Here is a 23,736-nt window from a genome sequence, read left to right as displayed (position 1 = left end):
CAGGGGGAACGTGTCTATCGAGGATAAGGAAAAGGTTGAGGTTCTTAATGCCTTCTTTACATCTGTTTTTAACAGTCAGACCACTTATCTTCTGAGTACTCAGCCTCCCGACCTGGAAGCCTGGGACGGGGAGCAGAAGAACACCACCCCCCCAAAGTTCAGGTGGAAACAGACCTGCTGCTACACCTGGACTGTCACAAGTCCATGGGGCCAGAGGGGATCCACCCAAGGGTGCTGAGGGAGCTGGCGGATGCAATTGCCAAGCTGCTTTCCATCATCAGCGGTCATGGTCATCCAGAGATGTCCCAGATGGCTGAAGACTCACTAATGTGACGCCCATCTATAAGAAGGGTCATAAGGAGGAACCAAGGAACCACAGGCCTGTCAGCTTGACCTCGGTGCCAGGAAAGATGATGGAGCAGGTCATCTTGAATGCAATCACACAGCATATGTGGGACAACCAGGGAAACAGGCCCAGTCAGTAAGGGTTCGTGAAAGGCAAGTCCTGCCTGACCAACCTCATCTCCTTCTATAAACAGGTGACCCACCTGGTGGATGAGGGAAAGGCTGTTGATGTAGTCTACCTAGACTTCAGCAAGGCCTTTGACACGATCTCCCACAGTATTCTCCTGGAGAAGCTGGCAGCCCATAGCTCGGACAGGTACACTCTGTGCTGGGTTAAAAACTGGCTGGACAGCTGGGCCCAGAGAGTGGTGGTGAATGGAGTGAAATCCAGCTGGCGACCAGTCACCAGCTGGATTATTCCCCAGGGGTCAGTGTAGGGGCCCATCCTCTTCAATATCTTTATTGATGATTTGGATGAGGGAGTGGAGCGTACCCTCAGTAAGTTTGCAGACGACACCAAGTTGGGGGGAAGTGTCGATCTGCCGGAGGGTAGGAAGGCCCTGCAGAGGGACCCGGACAGGTTGGGTTGATGGACAGAGGCCAGTGGGATGAGGTTCAACATGGCTAAGTGCCGGGTCCTGCACTTCAGTCACAACAACCCTATGCAGCACTACAGGCTTAAGGCAGAGTGACTCGAAAGCTGTGCAGAGGAAAAGTATCTGGGGGTATTGATCAGTGCTCACCTGAACATGAGCCGGCAGTGTGCCCAGGTGGCCCAGAAAGCTAATGGCATCCTGGCTTGTATCAGGAACAGTGTAACCAGCAGGACCAGGGAGGTGATCATCCCCTTGTACACTGCTCTGATGAGGCCGTACCTCGAGTACTACGATTAGTTTTGGGCCCCTCACTACGAAAAGGACATGGAGACCCTGGAGCATACCTAGAGAAAGGCTACGAAGCTGGTGAAGGGTCTGGAACACAAGTCTTAGGAGGAGCGGCTGAGGAAAGTGGGGTTGTTTAGTCTGGAGAATAGGAGGCTCAGGGGAGACCTTATTGCCACATTCTTAGTGAACAATTCTGTATCAAAAGCCCACTTTCAAGAAAAATATGGCTATCATTTTACAGTACTAATCAGGTGGAGATGAGAAAGTTATCCCAGACTACAGTTCAGTTCAATGCCCGCTCTCAGGGTTGGCTTCGTTACAAGTAATTCATCAACACACAGATCAGCTCAGGAAATTTGCTTCCAGGAAGAGACCTTAAGTCTTTGCAAGCTAACCTGCTCTTTCCAGCCCTGCTAGGTTTTTCTCCCAGCTCTTTAACTATTCTAATCAGTCAGAAGCATTCTTTCATGAAGTCTTCAACTAGCAATCACATCACTCGTTTAGGTGACCCACCTTTGTGACATTTCCTCTTGGTAGATAAATTCTTGACATCTTTACAAAAAGATACATACTTGTTCTGGGACAAGAACCCTAGCAGTGGTTGTATCTACAGACCAGACTGATATTCAAATAGAAGCATTACCTCTCTTATAAAGAGATACTCACATTGTAATAACACTGAGGAAATTTCCTCAATTTCCATCTATATATTTGAAATATTCTAAAATAAATTATGTTTCTAATAAAACAACTTCAAATCTATACTATATTTTTATATTTAAGAACATCAACAATACTCACCCCACACACCTGCAGCTAAAGACTTATTCTGGTTTGGTTCCCTCTCATATTCAGGATTCAAAGATGGCTGAAAGGAAAGTTTATCATTATTTAAAACAAAATGAAAGGAGTCTTGAATTCTAGGACCAATGAAATAAAGAACAACAACAATATCAGAAGTATAACCTCTGCTGTCCAAGACTTTTAAATGGAGACAGACTAGAAACTGCCCTCTGCAAACCCAAATATACCAATGGTCACTTGCTTCTCTTCAATAAAACATCTCTGGGCTCACCAGTACAAAAAAGACAGGGATCTCCTGGAAAGAGTCCAGCTGAGGGCCACAAAGATGATAGGGGGCCTGGAGCATCTCCCCTATGAGGAAAGGCTGAGAGACCTGGGTCTGCTCAGCCTTGAGCAAAGAAGACCGAGAGGGGGATCTTATTAATGTTTATAAATACCTTAAGTGTGGGAGACAAAGGGATTTGGCCAACCTCTTTTCAGAGGTTTCTGGGGACAGGACAAGGGGCAATGGCCACAAAACGGATCACAGGAAGTTCCGCACCAACATGCAAAAGAACTTCTTCATGGTGAGGGTGATGGAGCACTGAAACAGGCTGCCCAGGGAGGTTGTGGAGTCTCCTTCTCTGGAGATATTTGAGACACATCTGGACACCTACCTGGGCAACCTGCTCTAGGGAACCTGCTTTGGCAGGGGGGTTCGACCCAATGATTGTTTGAGGTCCCTTCCAACCCCTACAATTTTGTGATTCTGTGATCTCAAGCAGCAGTCAATACCATTATATAAACTATCTGAAGAAAGCCAAAAACAAACCAAAAAAAAAAAAAAAAAAGTGATGTGTGGTTCTTCAAAGAGGAAGTTTATCCTTCCTCTTATATCCTAAAATTGTAGGTTGAAACGTGAAACCTCAAAGGACCAGTGGCAGAATAACTTTGTTAGTACTTTAAATTTCCAGTAAGGTATGTATTAAATTCTACACAATTACACGTGCTACAGTTTACTGTGGCAAAATACTATAAAAAAATCAACTTAGAACCCAACTGTAGTTTCACTTAAACATTTAAGTGACAATAATAAACATACAATGATAAAAACAGAGATGAAAAGAGAAACAAGTTAGCTGACAAATAACTAACACCCCCTTAAGGGTGATCCCTTACACGATAACCTGTAACTGGTGAAATCTCATGAAGTAGCTTGTAATGGACAAAATGGAACTTGCAGAAACAATAGAATCTCGTTTATTACAATTAACTTACAAAATCCTCAGCCTCAAACTGTTTAGGTACTTCCTTGTCTTCCTTTTTCCCAGTGTCATTATCAGGTACATTGTTTTCATGCAGTCCTTGGCTTTTTCCACAGTGGGAAGGGCTGGTATGAGCACGGGAACCTTCGCCATGGTATCCCCCACGATAGTTTATATTTTCTGTACCATTTCTGCCTTGTGAACGCCAACCATTCTTCTCTTTTCTTCCAAAATGTCCTTAGATTTTTAAGTTTTAAAGAAATGTAATAACAGACAGTTTTGGAAGAACATTCTACTTTTACAAAATTGTTAGAGGAGTCAAGCAAGCAGCCCTGTACTCTGGGATGTGATAGCATAGTGAACTTATTCATATAAGCAGTAGGGAAGAATCTCATAAAACAGTTCTAGAGAAAGAGGATTGTAGTCCAACATTAAGACTACTCAACCCCTTTTCCTGGCTACTCATTTAAATGTCATTAGCTAGAAAATTAAGAATAAGAATGAGTTAAGATAGAAATACACCTGGAATCGCATTACTCTGGCTAACCCTTACTCATCACATTATTCTCTCCCAGATGATCCATCTTTCCATCACCTCTAATGTCACTACAGAACACAACATTTAGCATAGGACAACTATTATCATCTTTTTTTTTTTTTTTCCTAGCCAGTGCTACACATCAGTGATGTAAAAGCATTCCATGAAAGCTAAATTATACCTCCATAATGTCGTCCAACATTAGAATCAAGCCCATCTGAGGAGTTGCGTCTTCTGCGATTTACTTCATAATGATTCTCTGTCCACAAAATGTTTTCAGAATGTCTCTCAAAGTTCAGTGATGACTATAAAGGAGCAAAAGTAGTAGACCCGAGATATCTGATTAATAACAAAACTGAATTATCAGAACCGTAACATGCATTACTCATGGTATATTTGAGCCATTTTAAAAATGACTTTGACAGACAATACAGTAACTCTCAAGTATGCACATGTTCATCACCTTTCATGCCAGCAGAAGTGGAAGCTGTGTCTTCCACTCCAGGACACCGAAACAGTGTTGAGGACCATGCTTGCGACACAAGGTAAAAAAGTCAAGTGTTTATTCTGCTTTGGCAGCAGAATGAAGACAAGTGTCACGTGTTGCAGCAGAGGGAGAAAAAAAAAAAAAAAAGTAAGAAAGGACACAAGAACATAATTTGGAAGGCAGGATATTTCAATATCTGGGATCTTAGTTTGGGTTGTCAGAGACCACACATGCATTGCACAGAAAACAAGGAGTTGCTTTGATCACAGTAGCAGTACCAAAAGACCCAGTTTATTATATTAGTCTTGTAATTAAATTTCAATAAGGCAAACTCAACTAGTTAAGAAATGCAAATAAAACAGTCTGTTGCAGGAAGCACGGCCAAAAGCACGACAGACACCAGTAGAGTCAGATCATGCTCCATTTTATTGCCTGAATAGCCTAACTTTTATAGTGAACTTAACAGGGGAGGACAGTGTTTCACACAAGATTATTGGTCAAAAGCACTCAGACAAACAACTACAAGAAAACAACCCCACCTGCAAGAAAACAACCCCCTTGTGATTAGCAGTCACATAGACCTTGTCCTTGAAGCCAGCTACCGGTAACAATATTTTTCTGAATTCATCAATGGGGCGATGTGGGAACACTGTCATGGGAACTTCTCATAGTTGCCCTGGTAGCTTGGTTTGCTCAGCTACAGCAAGCCATGGGATTTTTGCTGTTTCAAGAAATCCCTCAACAATTCCCCCTTTTTTTTTTTTTTTTTTTTTCCTTTTTTTGAGCAAACCACACCCAATATAACATTTTTGCAAGTAACCCTTTAACCACGTTTATCACAATACCACATGCAATGATGATTGACACCACAGCAAACAGAATCCTTAATCCCTCTTTGACTAATCCCAGTAACCATCTATGCATTGTTTCAAACAAATCAGTGAACCATTGATTGAAAGGATTGATACCATATTGAATCTTTCTCATGTGCTCTTTCAGGAAAGTAATGGATTTGTGAATTGACTCATTATGATCAGAAAGGTTTAAACAGTACATTCCCTTAAAGTCCTCACACCCATTCCTTTGAGCCAAAAGCAAGTAGTCAATAGCAGCTTGATCCTGTAAAAGCAGATGTCGCAGACTATTTTGATCTGGTAACATCTCCTCAAGTATCTCTGTCGTGGCATAGGCTTGCTTCTCGGCCCAGCATACCAATTTTTCTAAGTTGTTACGTGCGGCCGGAGGTGCCACTCCAGGCACTAAAATTGCCAATGCCGCTCTAGCTGCAACCCCACACAATTCAACATTATCATTGCAATCTGGTGCGAGCAATGCCCATTTATGTCTGGTGATCTCACGCAACTGTAACAAGCTAGGAGCAAATACAATGAGTTTATCTAAGTAACATGGACATCTGATAGCATTTGCAGAGATACCTTGCCAGGTCCTATCCCCACAAATCAGAAAAACATCAGGAGGTAAGGCCAAAGCTGTACAATTGTTCCAAACACTGTAGTTATTACCCCTTGTCTCCAAGCCATAAGCCCCTAAACCCGGCTTAGCAGTGTCATTGTAATCATGGATGTTATTTGTATTTCTGTACCCGTATGGCCCTTTCCAGGTTCTTGTAGCAGGATTCATCTGATAGCCACGGCTACATTCACATTTGTAGCCACCTTTCAGGTTGATACAGATTTGACTACAGATACCAGGGTTTTGGCATTCATCATTATCTCCACAGTTTCTCTTGTCTACAAACTCAAACCCAGCTGGACAGTCACATTCATTTATGTTGCATTCCTTCAGGGGCTCATCACCCCAGTCCTTGCAGTCTCTCTGCTGGTTACACACTTTATTGATATCTATGCATTCTCCACTTCTGCACTTGAATTTGCCAGGTCCAGAGCACTGAATAACATTGTTACAGTTTGCTTCATCAGTGCCATCCAGACAGTCTCTCACACCACTGCACTGCCTACTCCCATGGACACAGTTCCCATCTTCACATCTCAACTGGTCTGGCCTGCAGGTCCGAGAAGGGCAGTTGATTTCATCACTTCCATCCTTGCAATCAGGATCTCTGTCACAGTCTTTTTCACCATCACATTTCCAGGACACTTGGATACACTGGGTTGGACTGAGGACCACAGCTAATTTCATTTACCCGGCATGTTCTCATATGACACAGATCAGCACTCTCATCAGACCCATTTTCACAGTCCGGATCCCCATCACACTGCCATCTGTTTGGCACACACTGACCACTGTTGCACACAAAGTCAGATTCAGCACACGTCTTCTTCACACAAGCACTCTCATCACTGCCATCTCAGCAGTCTTCACATTTTGCTCTAGCACCGTCAGCAGCAGTGCACAGGCAGGTGAGGGCGAGCAGCAGGCAGAGTTCCCCACAGCGCGGCAGCGCCTGCCGCTGCCCTGCACCTGTGTCACTTATACTAATCCTATTACCCGTGCTATTAGTGTCAGTGGCATCCTCCTGGTACCGTTTCTGTCTTTGTCGCCCCTTACTCTCCCCCTTTTCTTTTTGCCACTGACCATTCACCACAAATGGATGAGACGCATGATTACTAGTTAGGAAAGAGAGTGTAACGTCTGCTATATGGCTGCAGGCAGTGCCAGCTGCAACCTTAGAAGCAGTTTGTGAAAGAGCCTGCCGGTGGTCATTTGGCAGTGTAATCTGCGTCTCTGCACTCTTGCCCCGCAATAGAGCTAAGTCGTCATTAGTAATCCGTAGAATGTGGCAACCCTACGGAATCTTATCCAGAAATGTAGTTATAACACCGATCTGGGGACGAATAGTCTTTTTTGCATTGCAAGATAAACCTCTTATAAAAAGAATGCCAGAGAGAAGCAGCACAGCCGCCGCTGCTTCCATGGTTACGTCAGACAGTCTGCAAGGTCCTGATCTCCGCCCCTCTGCTATGTGCCGACTCGCCACACGGTGAGGGTCGGCTGCCGTTGTCCACTGACGCCTCTGGTCTCCCATAGCAACTCGATCTCGGATGTCCCGCGTCGCACCGCGATTACTTCAATTTCCCGCGTCCCTGCGCAGCTCCGTTTCCCGCGTCCCTCCGCGACTCCGTTTCCCGTGTCTCACCGCAAGGCCGTTGTTCAGGTCGGTGTGTAGAGTGTTTCAACGTCTCTCAGGTGTTCCGGCGTCCGCCAGGTCTGTCCGTGTCTGTCGTAGTTGGCCGTAGCCCTGCAGCGTCAGTCAATGCTCTCTCCGTGCGGTGGTAGGCTTTCCATGTGCCTCAGGTCTCCCGGCGCCGCTCCAGTGTCCTGGCGCCGCTGCGATCCCTCTGCCTGTTCGGGTCTCAGCCTGTGCGGGTCTCAGCCTGTTCGGGCGCCATATGTTGCAGGAAGCACGGCCGAAAGCACGACAGACACCAGTAGAGTCAGATCATGCTCCATTTTATTGCCTGAATAGCCTAACTTTTATAGTGAACTTAACAGGGGAGGACAGTGTTTCACACAAGATTATTGGTCAAAAGCACTCAGACAAACAACTACAAGAAAACAACCCCACCTGCAAGAAAACAACCCCCTTGTGATTAGCAGTCACATAGACCTTGTCCTTGAAGCCAGCTACCGGTAACAATATTTTTCTGAATTCATCAATGGGGCGATGTGGGAACACTGTCATGGGAACTTCTCATAGTTGCCCTGGTAGCTTGGTTTGCTCAGCTACAGCAAGCCATGGGATTTTTGCTGTTTCAAGAAATCCCTCAACAACAGTCAAAAGTATAGATTCACAAATATCCTTCAAGTTATCAACTTATAAGTAGGGATTATAGAATTTTTAAAGTAAATCTTTAATATACCAGTAGGAAATACATTTCTTTCGCTACTACACCTTAAAATTTCAAGAATAACTTTTCTTTCTGCAAAAATAATGCTGTCTTACTGTTCTACGCGCCACGCATCTCCCAATAACAGCAAAAAGTTTCCCCTTCCCTCCAGCACCAGACTTACTGTGCACTGAGCCCTCTGTATTGCATATGTGCAAGAAATCAAACATTCCCTAGTGCCATAATAGCTGGGCATTTTTGCTTTTGTAGCTATGTGAAAAATGTACTATGTAAGCAAAATAAGTTTAGCAGTTCTTGGGAGTATTAGCTTCACTACACAAAAGTATTGATTTTGCTGCCTGAAGCTTATTCCTGAGAAAAACCCTCCCCCTCCCACTCCTCTGTCTACCCCCTAAAAGACAGCAGTAATGGCTTATTCATATAATACTTGCAAACACATAACAAATCATGATCCATAATATACCAGTTCCTATTCTTACACATTCTGAGTTGAGACGGAAAAGGCAAAACACTATTCTGATAGCAGCAATACTAGGATAAAATAAATAAATAAATATTTATATATATATATAAAAAATTGCATTCTGCCTTAATCTAGACCTCAGTAATGAACTGCTACCCCCAAAGAATCATTAGAAACTTTTGTAAGTTCTAGTTACCCTTCTGTTGCATTTTAAACCAGCCATTCGCTTACATGCCCCATGGGCCCACAGTGGGATTGATTTTAGGCTCCCTCCATCATAGTGGTCCTTCTGACCACTAGATAGAGATGGTATGTAGTGTTGGAATGTTGCATGCTAAAGCCAGTTCTGGTAACATCACCACTTCACTTCTCTGGTTCCATCAAGATTCATTCTTCATTAATCTGGGCTACTTCCTGTAATACCACTGTATTGTGGTTTAACCTGGCAGGCAGCTAAGCACTAAGCTCTACATCTAAATGTCTTTTAAAGACTTCCAGGGATGGTGACTCCACCACTTCCCTGGGCAGACCATTCCAATGCCTAACAACCCTTTCAGTAAAGAAGTTTCTCCTAACATCCAAACTAAACCTCCCTTGGTGCAACTTTAGCCCATTTCCCCTCATCCTATCACCAGGCATGTGGGAGAACAGACCGACCCCCACCTTGCTACAGCCTCCTTTAAGGTACCTATAAAGAATGATAAGATCACCCCTGAGCCTCCTCTTCTCCAAGCTAAACAACCCCAGCTCCCTCAGCCACTCCTCATAAGACTTGTTCTCCAGACCCCTCACCAGCTTCGTCGCCCTTCTCTGGACTCTCTCGAGCACCTCCATGTCCTTGTAGCGAGGGGCCTAAAACTGAACACAGTACTCGAGGTGTGGCCTCACCAGAGCTGAATACAGGGGGACAATCACTTCCCTAGACCTGCTGGCCACACCGTTTCTGATACAAGCAAGGATGCTGTTTGGCCTTCTTGGCCACCTGAGCACACTGCTGGCTCATATTCAGCTGACTATCAACCAATACTCCCAGGTCCTTCTCTGCCAGGCAGCTTTCTAACCACTCATCTCCTAGCCTGTAGCACTGCTTAGGGTTGTTGCGCCCCAAGTGCAGGACCCAGCACTTGGCCTTGTTGAACTTCAGTTTTCTCTTCCTTTCCTGTCCTATTAAACTGTATCTCAACCCATGAGCTTTTACTTTTTCTTCCTGATTCTCTCCCCCATCCCACTGGGGGGGGGAAACTTAACTGCCTGCTGGGTTAAACCACAACATAGTTCCAGACCTCAACTAAAGCTGCCCAGCAGTGGCTACCCAGCTTTATATCACCTCCCTATCACTTATTTATCAAAAGCTTCACCTTAAAAGGAAACCAGGAGCAATAGGTGAATTGAATTTTAATCTAGATGTAATTCATTTCAGTCACATTATGAGAGTTCATTTACATTCCCAGATTCCTTGTATCAGGTTTTTCTAATACTGACCTTTACCTACATGAGGGAAAGCCTCAGCTACGCGGCACTGAGAGGGAGCCAAACTCCTGAAGATACGGTTCATAAAGGGGCCTCTTCAGGGAAACGGGTCAGAGTTCAGTTTCTCCTTTTCCAATCTAGATGTTGTTGATACCACAGCTTCATCCCAGCCCCATTCTGCATGAAACATGAGATGCCTTCCCTTCTTTCTCCATCTCCATCCCTCTTATCTGGCTCTTTTCTTCAGCTGCCTTGTTCAGATATGGGAAGCAGAAACAAACACCTATTCTAGGAAGTGTTGGGGGGGGGGGGGGCACGCAGGGGGCTACGACATTTGAGATCTTTATTGTGAAGGAAGGACAGAACAAGCCTTATGACGTAAATTAGGAATTACTACACATGGGTAGGACCAAAAAGACTAAGTGCTTAACATCCAAACGGGCTGTGTATCACAAAATGCTCATCACTAAAGGAAGAGGTAACACGAGGAAATAAGCTGCAATACAGACAATGAAGCACAAGGACTGTAACAGAGAAAGCATGCAACTACAAAGCTTTTGGAAGAAATGAAAGCTTATCTAAATTCCTTCAGGTAAAGATTCATGGAAGACAGATGTTTGAAATGAAGCTTTGCACAATTCATGAAGGAGGCATCAAAAAAAACTCACACCTCAGATATATTTGAATAGTACTTGGGCAATGCTGGAACTTGCTTTTATCATGCTGTACTGGCATTTTAAGTATGCAGGTAAGTCCCTTCCAGCAGATTCATGAAACACACAGATAAAATCGTTTTATAATTGGGACGCTACATTAAAATAAGCTCTAATTACTTTTCCTACTGAAAGTGTATTAAATTAGAAAAAGCAGATCAAAGAGTTGAATATCTCAGAAATCAAGCAGATTAAAAACATACAGGTCTCAGGTACAGATGAGCCTAACATTCCTGTAATAGCAACTGACAGTTGCTGATAGACTACAATAAACAACCTAGCTAGTTCAGCGTAGAAGATAAATAGAGCAATAAAAATATTCAATGACCTGAATAAAAAAGTGCATGCATGCATGTGTGTGCAGATGCATAAGTAACTATTTTAAACTATTTGAAAGCACCACACACTACCACCAGTAACTGATGAGACATTTCAGAAGGTCTATTTTCAGAAGCATTTTTTTATTCACTTGGATGATGGAATAAGAAAAAACATTCTCTAAAATGTATAGGACAAAGCAAAATCAGAAGCAAGAACATCAAGCACATATCTCTCAGTTTTTCCAGCAATACAATAATTCATTTTGAGCTACTGATGAAGGAAATTTTAATCTAACAACAGCTCTGGCAATGTGTCCGCATTGTTCTTTCCTTGAACTCAGGTGCTCAAGCAGAAACCCCCTACTAGAGATATGAGCTTGAGAACCAAGGTTCAACTATTTAAATCATGACAGCAAGACTTGATATATATCATCTGTTATCACCCTTCCCATATTTATTATGTTTTATTATTATTTTTATTATGATTGATGTTATGACATTTAGACTTCTTTAATATTGAAGCTGCCTGATCAGAACAGCAAAAACATACCTTTGTTGATGATGGTGGAGTAGGAAAATTAAGCCAGGCTGGAGCAAAGTCATGCTGCGCCATTTAGGTCTCTGAATCAATGAGACAAGGCTTCAGCACTCCATGGCAAGTCCCTGTAATTGGAAAAACAAGATAAACATCTAAGAACTACTCATTTCAAGAACATTATGCTTGTGGTATAATCACTACCTCCTTTCTGTTGTCTGGTATTGTTGTCTCAAACAGATATGATTTGTAATCTTGCTAGCCTTATCTCATTACAGCGTCACATTTGTCCTTTTATTACCAAAGTGTCACATTAATCAAATATTTCAAAAAGATCATAAAATTAGAACTAATATTCATTCCTTTATTTCCTCCTGCAAATTGGATGAAGCATCTTGCGTGACGTCTGATCAGAAAGCTGTGGCAAAATTATCTCATTGAAATATTTTCTGATACTGTCTAGAATGGATTATAGAAGCTATTTCACTAGCTTCTTAGAAGAAGCTGATTTCCCAAATTAGCCCCTGAAAGTTAATCTCAGAGGCCACATTAAGATTCCTCATGAGAAAACTAGATGCCAAGAACGCCGTACTTTCCTCTCGATTGAATGGAAACAGAACCTGAATATCCAGAAATACTGCCAAAATCCAGTAAAATTCACTAGTTTGAACATGGGCAAGAGAAGGTAATGGCTTAAGGCAAAACCCGAGAGTACTTTTTCTACCCCTTGTTCTCCCCACAGGCAGAGAAACATTTCTCAGTAAACAAGAGAATGCAAGGTAATATAAACTATTGCTTAAAGCTGAACAATAGCACTGAAAGGAAATAAATGGATGAAACACTACCTGAATTATAAGGGAATCATGCTCTATGGCTGGATACCGCAAAATTATCAATGACTCAAAAATATTTAAGTATGATATACACGTTATTAGAAATTCATGTAGTGAAAACATAATTAACATCCAAGCGCATGCTATAGGGAAAAGCAAATAAACGTATTCCATCCTATGCACAACAGAGTGCAAATCTGTTAGTGAACACAGACGTGGGTCACTTTAATCTAAAACTGCTGTAATTTGATAAGTTTTAACAAGCACTGTGGAATCTGAACTAGGTAACTGATATTATTGCATTTTGGCCTGAATTGGGCTACTGCAGACTTCCAGCAAGAGAAATTTCAACAATTAAAAAGAAGTTTAGCAAATTTGTAAGTATTAAACTGCACTACTTAGTTGAGTTGCTGCTTCTTTTTTTTATGCCATGAATTCATACTAAAGCTGGTTTTTTGTTTGTTTTTTCTTTCATTTTAGCTTTCCTGATCCTATCCCTGCACGTCTAGGCAGCATCCCTGTACTCTTCCCATGCCATATGCCCCTGCTTCCACTGCCTGTGCATTTCCTTCTTGCGCCTCAGTTTGACCAGCAGGTCCTTGCACAGCCATCCCAGTTTCCTGCCCTCCCTGCTTGCTTGCTTTCTTACACAGGGGGGTGGAGAGTTCTTGCACTCTAAGAAAAACATCCTTAAAGAGTTGCCAGGGACAAAGGAGATGAACAGAGCTAAGGACAGTGTTCCAGGGTATCTCATCCACCAGGTCTTTTTATAGGAGCCCTCCTATTTCTGACAGTTTCTTTGTGACAATTTGTGACAATTCCTCCTTCCTTTGTGGCAACTCACAACTATTTCCCCTGTTGCTTCCTAAAGTTTCAGCAGTCCCTGGTTCTTTTCTGTAAGAAGTACATTCCTTCCTCCGCTAAATCTAGTTCAAATAAATCCTGCCAACTTGCTACCCAGAATGCTCTTGCACCACCTGGTCAAGTGTGCACCATCCAGTGCCAACATGGCTGGTCAAAAGTGCACCTGAGATTGTAGAACCCAAAACCCTGAGCGTGGCTAGTGCCACGCAACTAATCATCCACCTGATTGGTTAGCTTTTCTTTAAACCACATTTTAGAATATACAGCCTATCCAGCTTTAAGTTACCAACCCCATGTTTTACCAGGCTCCATAAATATTCTTAGTTGCTACCTTTCTGATGTTGCCAACAAGCTTGCCTTAGAATGTATTTTAATACAGAAAATGTTTTCATTACAAGTATGAGCTCTGCTTCATTACAAGTATCAACACTAGAGTACTCTTCATCCCCAGGAAAATATTTTTGGCAAACTGAAAACAGGTCGCCAAGTGAGAGCGGAAGGCCAGCAAGACTACCATCACCTCAGGCAAGATTTGCTATGCCTAAACCATTTACAGTCAGTTTGGTTGCCAAACATCAGTTTGATTTTTGGCTGATTTCAAATTAAGTTACAACAACAAGTTAGACTACCACTTTCTTCTGCAACACGTTCCAGCACTGAATTGCTCTTACATCGTTTCAAAGATTTCTTCTACAAGATCTGACCATTTTTGTTTCTTCCCCTGCTATTCAAGTCACTTATTTCATCTATCCCCAGCAGTCAGAGACATTTCTGCATTCTGTACCCCCCAAAGCGACTGCAACCTCTATTCAGATTTGTACTACCTACATATTTAATAAGTATGCTCTATTTCATTATTGCAGATATTAATAAAAAAAATGAAGAGACCTATTTAGTTCACTTGATATGTCCTTCCAGCTTGACATCAAACAGTTACCTTTGCAAAGACTGATGAGCCTAAGGCAAATAGGTAGCGCTGATAAGCATCTCAGAAGAACATTTCTGCCTTTGAGAAATACAGGACTGTCCCACATTTAACTAAAAATTCACACCTTAAGTATTTGGATAAAATGAAAATAAGTAGTATGCGCCCATTAACAAGAGTGCCATTAACAAGAGTGATTTAGTTATAATGACAGACCATGAAGAACTCGTCTCCTAGCAAGCCTTCTCTTATATATACACAGAATCACAGAATCACAGAATTTCTAGGTTGGAAGAGACCTCAAGATCATCGAGTCCAACCTCTGACCTAACACTAACAGTCCCCACTAAACCATATCCCTAAGCTCTACATCTAAACGTCTTTTAAAGACTTCCAGGGATGGTGACTCCACCACTTCCCTGGGCAGCCTGTTCCAATGTTTAACAACCCTTTCGGTAAAGAAGTTCTTCCTAAGATCCAACCTAAAACTCCCCTGGCGCAACCTAAGCCCATTCGCCCTCGTCCTGTCACCAGGCACGAGGGAGAAAAGACCAACCCACACCTCTAAACAGCCTCCCTTAAGGTATCTGTAGAGAGCAATAAGGTCGCCCCTGAGCCTCCTTTTCTCCAGGCTGAACAAGCCCAGCTCCCTCAGCCGCTCCTCGTAGGACTTGTTCTCCAGGCCCCTCACCAGCTTCGTTGCCCTTCTCTAGACCCGCTCAAGCACCTCGATGTCCTTCTTGTAGCAAGGGGCCCAAAACTGAACACAGTCCTCGAGGTGTGGCCTCACCAGAGCCGAGTACAGGGGGACAATCACCTCCCTAGCCCTGCTGGTCACACTGTTTCTTATGCAAGCCAGGATGCTGTTGGCCTTCTTGGCCACTTGAGCACACTGCTGGCTCATATTCAGCCGACTATCAACCATCACTCCCAGGTCCTTCTCTGCCAGGCAGCTTTCTAACCATTCCTCTCTCAGCCTGTAGCTCTGATTGGGGTTATTGCGCCCCAGGTGGAGGACCCGGCACTTGGCCTTGTTAAACTTCATGCAGTTGACCTCAGCCCATCGGTGCAGCCTATCCAGATCCTCCTGCAGAGCCTTCCTACCCTCATGCAGATCGACACACGCACCTAACTTGGTGTCATCTGCAAACTTACTGAGGGTGCACTCGATGCCCTCATCCAGATCATCGATGAAGATATTAAAGAGGACCGGCCCCAGCACCGAGCCCTGGGGGACGCCACTAGTGACTGGCCTCCAACTGGACTTGGCTCCATTCACCACGACTCTTTGGGCCTGGCTATCCAGCCAGTTTCTAACCCAACGAAGCGTGCGCCAGTCCAAGCCACGAGCAGCCAGTTTCTTGAGGAGAATGCTGTGCGGAATGGTGTCAAAAGCTTTGCTGAAGTCAAGGTAGACCACATCCACAGCCTTTCCCTCATTCACTAAGTGTGTCACTCTGTCATAGAAGGAGATCAGGTTCGTCAAGCAAGACCTGCCTTTCATAAACCCATGCTGACTGAGCCTGATCGCCTGCTTGCCCTCCAAGTGCTGCGTGATGACTCTCAAGAGGATCTGCTCCATGAGCTTCCCTGGCACTGAGGTCAAACTGACAGGCCTGTAGTTTCCCGGGTCTGCCCTCTGGCCCTTCTTGTAGATGGGCGTCACATTTGCTAGCCGCCAGTCAACTGGGACCTCCCCCGATAGCCAGGACTGCTGATAAACGATGGAAAGCGGCTTGGCCAGCTCCTCCACCAGTTCTCTCAGTACCCTTGGGTGGATCCCATCCGGCCACATTGACTTGTGCACATCCAAGTGCTGTACCAGGTCACCAACCAGTTCTTCGTGGATAGTGAGGGCCACATCCTGCTCCCCATCCCCTTCCACCAGCTCAGGGTACTGGGTATCCAGAGAACAACCGGTATTGCCGCTAAAGACTGAGGCAAAGAAGGCATTAAGCACCTCCGCCTTTTCCTCATCTCTTGTAACTAAGTTTCCCCCCGCATCCAGTAAAGGATGGAGATTCTCCTTAGTCCTCCGTTTTGTGTTGATGTATTTATAAAAACATTTTTTGTTATCTTTAACGACAGTAGCCAGATTGAGCTCCAGATGAGCTTTGGCCTTTCTTATTTTGTAACTGCACAGCCTCACAACATCCTTATAGTCCTCCTCGGTGGCCCGCCCTTTTTTCCAAAGATTATAAACCCTCTTTTTTCTCCTAAGCTCAAGCCACAATTCTCTGTTCAGCCAGGCTGGTCTTCTTCCACTCCGGCTCATCTTTGGGCACGTGGGGACAGACCGTTCCTGCGCCATTAAGACTTCCCTCTTGAAGAGTGCCCAGCCTTCCTGGACTCCTCTGCCCTTCAGAACCGCCTCCCAAGGGACTCTACCAACCCATGCCCTCAGCAGCACAAAGTCAGCCCTCCGGAAGTCCAATACAGCGGTTTTACTGGGCCCCTTCCTGGCCTCGCCAAGAATAGAGAACTCCACCATTTCGTGGTCACTCTGCCCAAGACAGTTTCCAACCACCACATCTCCCACCAGCCCTTCTCTGTTTGTGAAGAGAAGGTCTAGCGGGACACCACCCCTGGGAGGCTCACTAACCAGCTGCATCAGGAAGCTATCTTCCACACTCTCCAGAAACCTCCTAGACTGCTTTCTCTGGGCTGTGTTGTGCTTCCAGGATATGTCAGGGAAGTTGAAGTCCCCCACGAGAACAAGCGCTGAAGATTTCGCAAGTTCTGTCAGCTGCCTGTAGAACTCCTCATCCGTCTCCTCATCCTGGTTCGGCGGTCTATAACAGACCCCGACCAGGACGCTAGGCTTGTTGGCCTTCCCGCCGATCCTAACCCAAACGGACTCGACCTTGTCATTCCCAGCCTCGAGTTCTACAACCTCGAAAGACTCTCTAATATAGAGAGCCACACCACCACCCCTTCTATGCTGCCTGTCCCTTCTGAAGAGCTTATAGGCAGTCATTGCAGCACTCCAGTCATGAGAGTGGTCCCACCACGTCTCAGTGATGGCAACCAAGTTGTAGCCTGCCTGCCGCACGATGGCTTCCAGCTCCTCCTGTTTGTTACCCATGCTGCGTGCATTGGTGTAGATGTACTTCATCTGGGTCATTGCCTTATCCCCCGACCTTGCTATTGTTCCCCCTGGCACAGCCCCAACAATCCTTGCTTCAGCCCCATCCCCCTTCTTACCTAGTTTAAAGCCCTCTCAATGAGCCCTGCCAGCTCCTGGCCCAGGATCCTTTTTCCCCTAAAAGATAGGGACCCGTCTGCAGCCATCAGGCCAGGTGCTGAGTAAAGTGCCCCATGGTCGAAAAACCCAAGATTTCTGCGTTGGCACCAGCCCCGGAGCCACGTGTTTAACAGGTGGGCTTTCCGTGTCCTCTCTGTACCCCTCCCTGCCACTGTAGGGATGGACAAATACACCACCTGCACTCCCGCTCCATCCACTAACTTTCCCAGCCCCCTAAAGTCTCGTTTGATAGCCTTCAGGCTTCTCTCTTCAATGTCGTCACTACCTGCCTGGACTATCAAAAGAGGATAATAGTCAGAGGGGCGTACCAGGTTGGGAAGCTTCCTGGCAACGTCCCTGACCCTGGCCAAAGGGAGGCAGCAGACCTCCCTACGGGTAGGGTCAGGCCGACAAATAGGGCCCTCTGTTCCCCTAAGAAGAGACACACCAGATCAATCACTGTTCATTAACATTGATAAATGATGACCAGAGAGCACCTCTCCTAGAAAGGCAGGCTGAGAGAGTTGGGGTTGTTCCCTGGAGAAGAGAAAGCTCCAGGAAGTTCTCATTGCAGCCTTCCAGTACCTAAACCGGGCCTACAGGAAAGCTGGGGAGGGACTCCTTGTCAGGGAATGTAGCGATAGGACAAGGAGTAATGGCTTTAAACTAAGAGGATAGATTTAGATTAGATATTAGGAAGAAATTCTTCAGAGGGTGGTGAGGCACTGGAGCAGGTTGCCCAGAGAAGTTGTGGATGCCCCATCCCTAGAATTGTTCAAGGCCAGGTTAGACAGGGCTTTGAGCAACCTGGTCTAGCGGAAGGTGGTAGAATGCATCCCTGCTCATGGGGGTGTGGGGGTGGGGGTGGAACTATATGATCTTTAAGGTCCCTTCCAACCTAAACCATTCCATGATTCCATGATAAAACAGTTGTACTCCCAACATTAAAAAACGGCTATCAGAAATGTATTGAGGTAAGCTCCATAGATCTGAATACGGTGATTCTACTGTTTTCAGAAGCTGTCTTGGTAACAAAAGATTAAGCCCAAAATTTGTCACGATGAACTCATCGTTCTTTAGTAGCACAAACTCAAAACATACCTGCCTTTAGTAAAAGTATCCTGAAAGCTAACTTGGCTTAGGTTGCCCATCACTGAAACAGAGCTGTAAAATTCTAAAAAGGCAATAAAAGGATACTGAAATATTGCTATCCTCTTACTATTAACATTCAAATGCATTTCAGTTTCCTGAACATTTTTAGCAGTCTGATTAAGTCTCACGGTAGCAATAGTTTCTGATGTCTGATTCAAGTTCTGCATAGTGACTTCATAAAAAAGCCTTCCATTGGTATAGATTTAGATTAAAATCTTCACAAAATGTATGTTTTGCTATGCACGTGGATAGTAGAATAGCTTGCAGCAAAGAAAAAATTAATTCATTTTTTTTTCTTGAGGGTCATCTAAGAAGCCTGTAAAGAATTTTGTTTCAGGTAACGTGCAAAAATTATTCCAGTATTTAATTACTGAAAATTTAATTCTATTGTTTTGTGAGGTCTGAACATCAATAAGGCAGCGAACACCAAGTAAAAATGAACAGCTAGTTCCAAACACTGTACAGTGAAGAGATTTGATCTCGTAAAGATAAGTCACCCACTTTGAGCCACATTAGCAGCTGAAGCGAGAACACTACACCGTATAATCAAACAATCAAAAAGGTCAGTTTGTCTTTTTTTTTTTCATGATGGAGTTGATAGGGTCCTTTTGTGACAAAGTATTTTTCATCAGTTTTAAAGTAGCTGGAGACTTTTAAAACAAAGTTGTCTTAGCACAACAGTATTCAGGAAAGCTTAATATATTTTGCCTCTGTTTTAGAAAGAGTAGTAACGTGTTGAGAAAAGGGAAATTGAAAGCAACCGCATGAATCAGAAGTCAAGACTTCTGTGAAAAGGCTAAGAAAAACATCATCTAGAGTCAACTCCCAGAACTCCACATTACCAAAAAAAAAAAAACACAACAAAAAGATGGAACTAAAACAACTATCTTTAGCTTGGGCTTACCAAATTAATTAAAAACAAACAAACAAACGTTAAACAGCACAGTCGTTCTTCCCTGAACATTTTCTTTTTTATATCATCACAAAACAAAATACAAGTAAGGCCACATTTGGAATACCGTCATCAATTCAAAATTTTTCCAAGGGCAATAGCAAACTACTTCAGTCATCATGGACAAAAGAAGCCTCTAAGAAAACTTCCCTGCTTGCTTTGCCTCACAAAATGAGGAACTAAGATATATTTAACCATTGGTCATAAACATCTGAAGGAGTAAATTCCACTGAGAAAAGAGGTGTTTTAATCCAAAACACCACAAAATGACAATAAAAAAAAAAAATAATTAAAAAAAAAACACAGCTGGAAATGGGGTTTTGAAGATCAGAAGAACAGGATTCTGGAACAACTTTAAGACTTCAAATATTCAAATCTGTCAATTCCTACTATGCTTAAATGCCAGAAATTAAGAATTGTTATACATGAAACTGTTTAACTACACAAATACATGCACACAAATATAACATTGCAATTAAGTCATTTTTCCCTTAGGTGGTGACCATGAGACTTGTCCTGGTTTCAGTTAGAACAGAAGTTTCAGATAGAACAGAATTAATTTTCTTCCTAGTAGCTGGTGGAATGCTGTGTTTTGGCTTAGGATGAGAAGAGTGCTGATAACACCCCGATGTTTTAATTGTTGCAGAGCAGTGCTTATACCAAGCCAAGGACATCTCAGCCTTTTGCTCTGTCCTGCCAACAGGCAGGCTGGGGGTGCAGTAAGAGCTGGGAGGGGACAGACCCAGGACAGGTGACCCAAACTAGCCAAAGGGGTATTCCATACCATCTGACGTCATGCTAAACAATATATAGGGGTGGCTAGCCGGGGGGAGGGGGCCGGACTGCTCGGTTAGGCTGGGCATCGGTCAGCGGGTGGTGAGCAATTGCATTGTGCATCACTTGTTTGTACATATTATTATTATTATTTTCCTATTATCACCATTGTATTATTATTATTATTACTTTTGTTATTATTATTTTCCTGTCTTATTAAACTGTCTTTATCTCAACTCACGGGCTTCACTTTCCATTTCTCTCCCCCGTCCCAGAGAGGGAGGGTGAGGGTGAGCGAACGGCTGCGTGGTGTTTAGCTGCCAGCCGGGTTAAACCACGACAAGACTAAACCCCCCCCCCCCCCCGAAAATTTTCCTCCTTTTCCTCCATTCTGAAAATGCTAGGTGGCTTTTTAATAAGACTTCTGCATTTTCTTGAATATATAAAAATCTTACCACCCCCCCCCCCACTCACCAGGAGGAAAAAAGAAAAAGGACTCCTGCCACCAGAACTGTCAGTTACAGATTTCACCCTCCTTCACTCCTGAAGGATTTCAATAATGCCCTGGTTTTGGCTGGGATAGAGTTAATTTTCCTCCTAGTAGCTGGTACGGTGCTGTGTGTGGGACTTAGGAGAAAAATAATGCAGGCGACACGCTGTTTCAGCTGTTGCAGAGCAGTGCTTACACTAAATCAAGGACTTTTCAAGCTTCTCATGCTGTCCTGCCAGCAAGGAGGCTAAGGGTACACAAGAAGCTGGGAGGGGACAGAACCAGGACAGCTGACCGAAAAGGATAGTCCATACCATAGGATGTCACACAGAACAATAAAAATTGAGGGGACCGTTGCTGGGGGGCTGCCTGGGCAATTGCATTGTGCATCACTTGGTTTATTCCCCCCCTTCTTATTATTAAGCTATCCTTATCAACTCATGAGTTCTTGCACTTTTCAATTTTCTCCCCTATCCCACTTGGGGATGATGACGTCCATCTTGCCATTTTATTCCTAAAAACTGGATCTCTCGTGCAGGTCCTTTGACTTTATTTTGTTTTATGGCAAAACCAGTCTTCAGAAGGATTTGGACTATTTCCCTCCCTTTCTCGAAAACTTCCTCTGCTGTGTCACCCCACACAGTAAAGTCATCGATGTACTGCAGGTGTTCAGGAGCTTCCCCCTGCTCCAGCGCAGACTGGATCAGTCCATGGCAAATGGTAGGGCTGTGTTTCCACCCCTGGGGCAGCCGATTCCAAGTGTATTGGATGCCCCTCCAAGTGAAGGCAAATTGTGGCCTGCACTCTGCTGCTAGAGGGATGGAGAAAAATGCATTAGCGATATCAATTGTGGCGTACCACTTGGCTGCCTTCGATTCTGGTTCGTACTGAAGTTCTAGCATGCCCAGCACTGCAGCACTCAGTGGTGGCGTGACTTCGTTCAGGCCACGATAGTCCACTGTTAGTCTCCACTCACCATTAGACTTTCGCACTGGCCATATGGGACTATTGAAAGGTGAATGAGTCTTGCTGATCACTCCTTGGCTCTCCAATTGACGAATTAGCTTGTGGATGGGAATCAGGGAGTCTCGGTTGGTGCGATACTGCCATCGATGCACAGTTGTGGTAGCAATTGGCACTTGCTGTTCTTTGACCCTCACCATCCCACAATAGAAGGGTCCTCTGAGAGACCGAGCAAGGTAGATAATTGTTTAATGGCCTCTGTCTCTAAGGCAGCTATGCCAAAAGCCCACCAGAACTCGTTTGGGTCCTTGAAATATCCTCTCCTGAGATGCACGGAGCACTGCTCTGCAACTAGTAAAACATCAGCATGTTATCAGCACTCTTCTCATCCTAATTGAAAACATAGCACCCTACCAGCTACTAGGAGGAAAATTAACTCTGTCCTAACTGAAACCAGGACACCTTGTAGATGATCACTCTTTTGTAAGATGTCCTGCAGGCTTGCTTATTGGGTCTCTCTGAAACTCATATGCTTGATGCACCTTCCTGAGTTAAGAAGAATTTGATTTACTTGCCATAGCTCATTACCAAGCAAAGCAGCAGCACCTATCTGAATACGAACAACATTGAATAATATATACCTATGTATTTTTAAGTCATAATGAAACTATAATATATTTTAATGCTGATGGCTTATTTCTTTTATCTATTTATACATATACTGACCTTATGATGGTAAGGTGGGGGTATATTATCAAACAAGTTTGTAGCTGAAGGGTAGAGTTAAGGTTCCAACTTACGGTTTGTGGTATGCTGTATTTAAGGTAATAATCTGTGAGGCAGTAGGTAAAAGATCATAAGGTATGTGCTGTTTAGATGTGCATACATGTCAATTTTAGATTTTTCTGAAAACTGTGTGCATATATGTGTTTTTATTCTGTACATGTGTTTCGCTATACAAATCAATAGACTGAAGTTCTAAACTGCTCTTCAGGGAGCATCAAGAAATTTGAATTTGTCTTCATTTAAAATCTTATAAAATCTAACTTCGGGAATTCATGGCTAGAAGCTTCCTTAAATTTAATATATTTACTACTTCACTCATAAGCTTCGAGTATTCCTACTTGTTTGAGTTTATAATTGTGTTTTTTAATCTTCTAACAATCTCTGAAATACCGTGTCATAGAAATTGCTTCCTGTAAAATAATTTAGGCTATCCACTAAGCATGAGAAATATAGAAACTGAAAATGTAGAACTATTATTTCCTTGTATCTAGCTTCTGGTCATGGCTTCAGCTGTCAGGTTTTTCTAATTTTTAGTATTTTGAAATTTAGTTTTTGTATAATACTTCAGTTGGCTCTATTTAAATGGATTGTATTTAAGATGATAAAACCTTGAAATGGTCAAAAGTAAACAATCTTTTAGTAAATGAAGTTTAGATTCTAGGTGTTGTGGTGACTTTACTATTTTTCTGACCAGCTTTCTCCTTACTATAGTGGTGCCATTGGTCTTATGCCTCCCTGCTAGGACATAATGAAAAAGCAAAACTATTTTTATTTGTTCCAGTGGTTCAGACAGTGTTATGGACTCAAATATTTCTTGCCAACAGTAATGAAGCATGTCTTCAATATTGAAGACAGTTCTCTGGGCTAGGGAAGTATTTCTTCTGTATACTGAAGAGAACTCCCTTCTGCTGGCCCTCTTCAACACCAGTGGGACTGTCTTTCCTCTGCCTGCTAAATACTGGTTAGACAAGTTAACATGCTGTTAAAATTGGGTGGGGACAGTCTCTGATCTCCTGTCCTTGTCATCTTGATGTTCTGCTGTGCTTTTTTTTTCCAACCTCAGTAGAAGGAGATCATGTTAGGGAACACTTTAAGATATACAGGAGTCCATGGGGCCTGA

The 23,736-nt window shown here is 43.6% G+C and overlaps 1 protein-coding gene and 1 pseudogene across 13 annotated transcripts in view; both read right to left on the bottom strand.

Moving 5' to 3' along the window:
• The window catches only part of LOC311220859 (very low-density lipoprotein receptor-like), a 305,676-nt pseudogene that overhangs the window by 216,060 nt on the left and 65,880 nt on the right, over positions 1-23,736 (bottom strand). The window lies entirely within an intron of this gene.
• The window catches only part of LOC311220824 (vasculin-like), a 64,817-nt gene that overhangs the window by 26,420 nt on the left and 14,661 nt on the right, over positions 1-23,736 (bottom strand). For 9 of the 12 annotated variants that reach the window (XR_014619272.1, XR_014619273.1, XR_014619274.1 and 6 more), the window contains 4 exons: positions 11,649-11,761; positions 3,997-4,120; positions 3,291-3,514; positions 2,031-2,097 (listed from right to left, as the gene is read on the bottom strand). Coding sequence is in view for 9 of the 12 variants with exons in the window: in XM_084304450.1 (XP_084160576.1) it covers positions 2,031-2,097; positions 3,291-3,514; positions 3,997-4,120; positions 11,649-11,711 (478 nt within the window). In the remaining 3 variants the exon portion in view is untranslated. Of the gene's footprint in view, positions 1-2,030; positions 2,098-3,290; positions 3,515-3,996; positions 4,121-4,278; positions 4,301-10,077; positions 10,216-11,648; positions 11,762-23,736 lie in introns of those variants that run through there. The other 3 variants (XM_084304443.1, XM_084304444.1, XM_084304445.1) reach the window with 3 other exon arrangements.

The sequence above is a fragment of the Netta rufina genome (genome assembly GCF_964035555.1).
Source record: "Netta rufina genome assembly, chromosome: W".
Lineage (NCBI taxonomy): Eukaryota > Metazoa > Chordata > Aves > Anseriformes > Anatidae > Netta > Netta rufina.
Note: the sequence above shows the minus strand (reverse complement) of the source record. Positions and strands in the feature narration are given on the sequence as shown.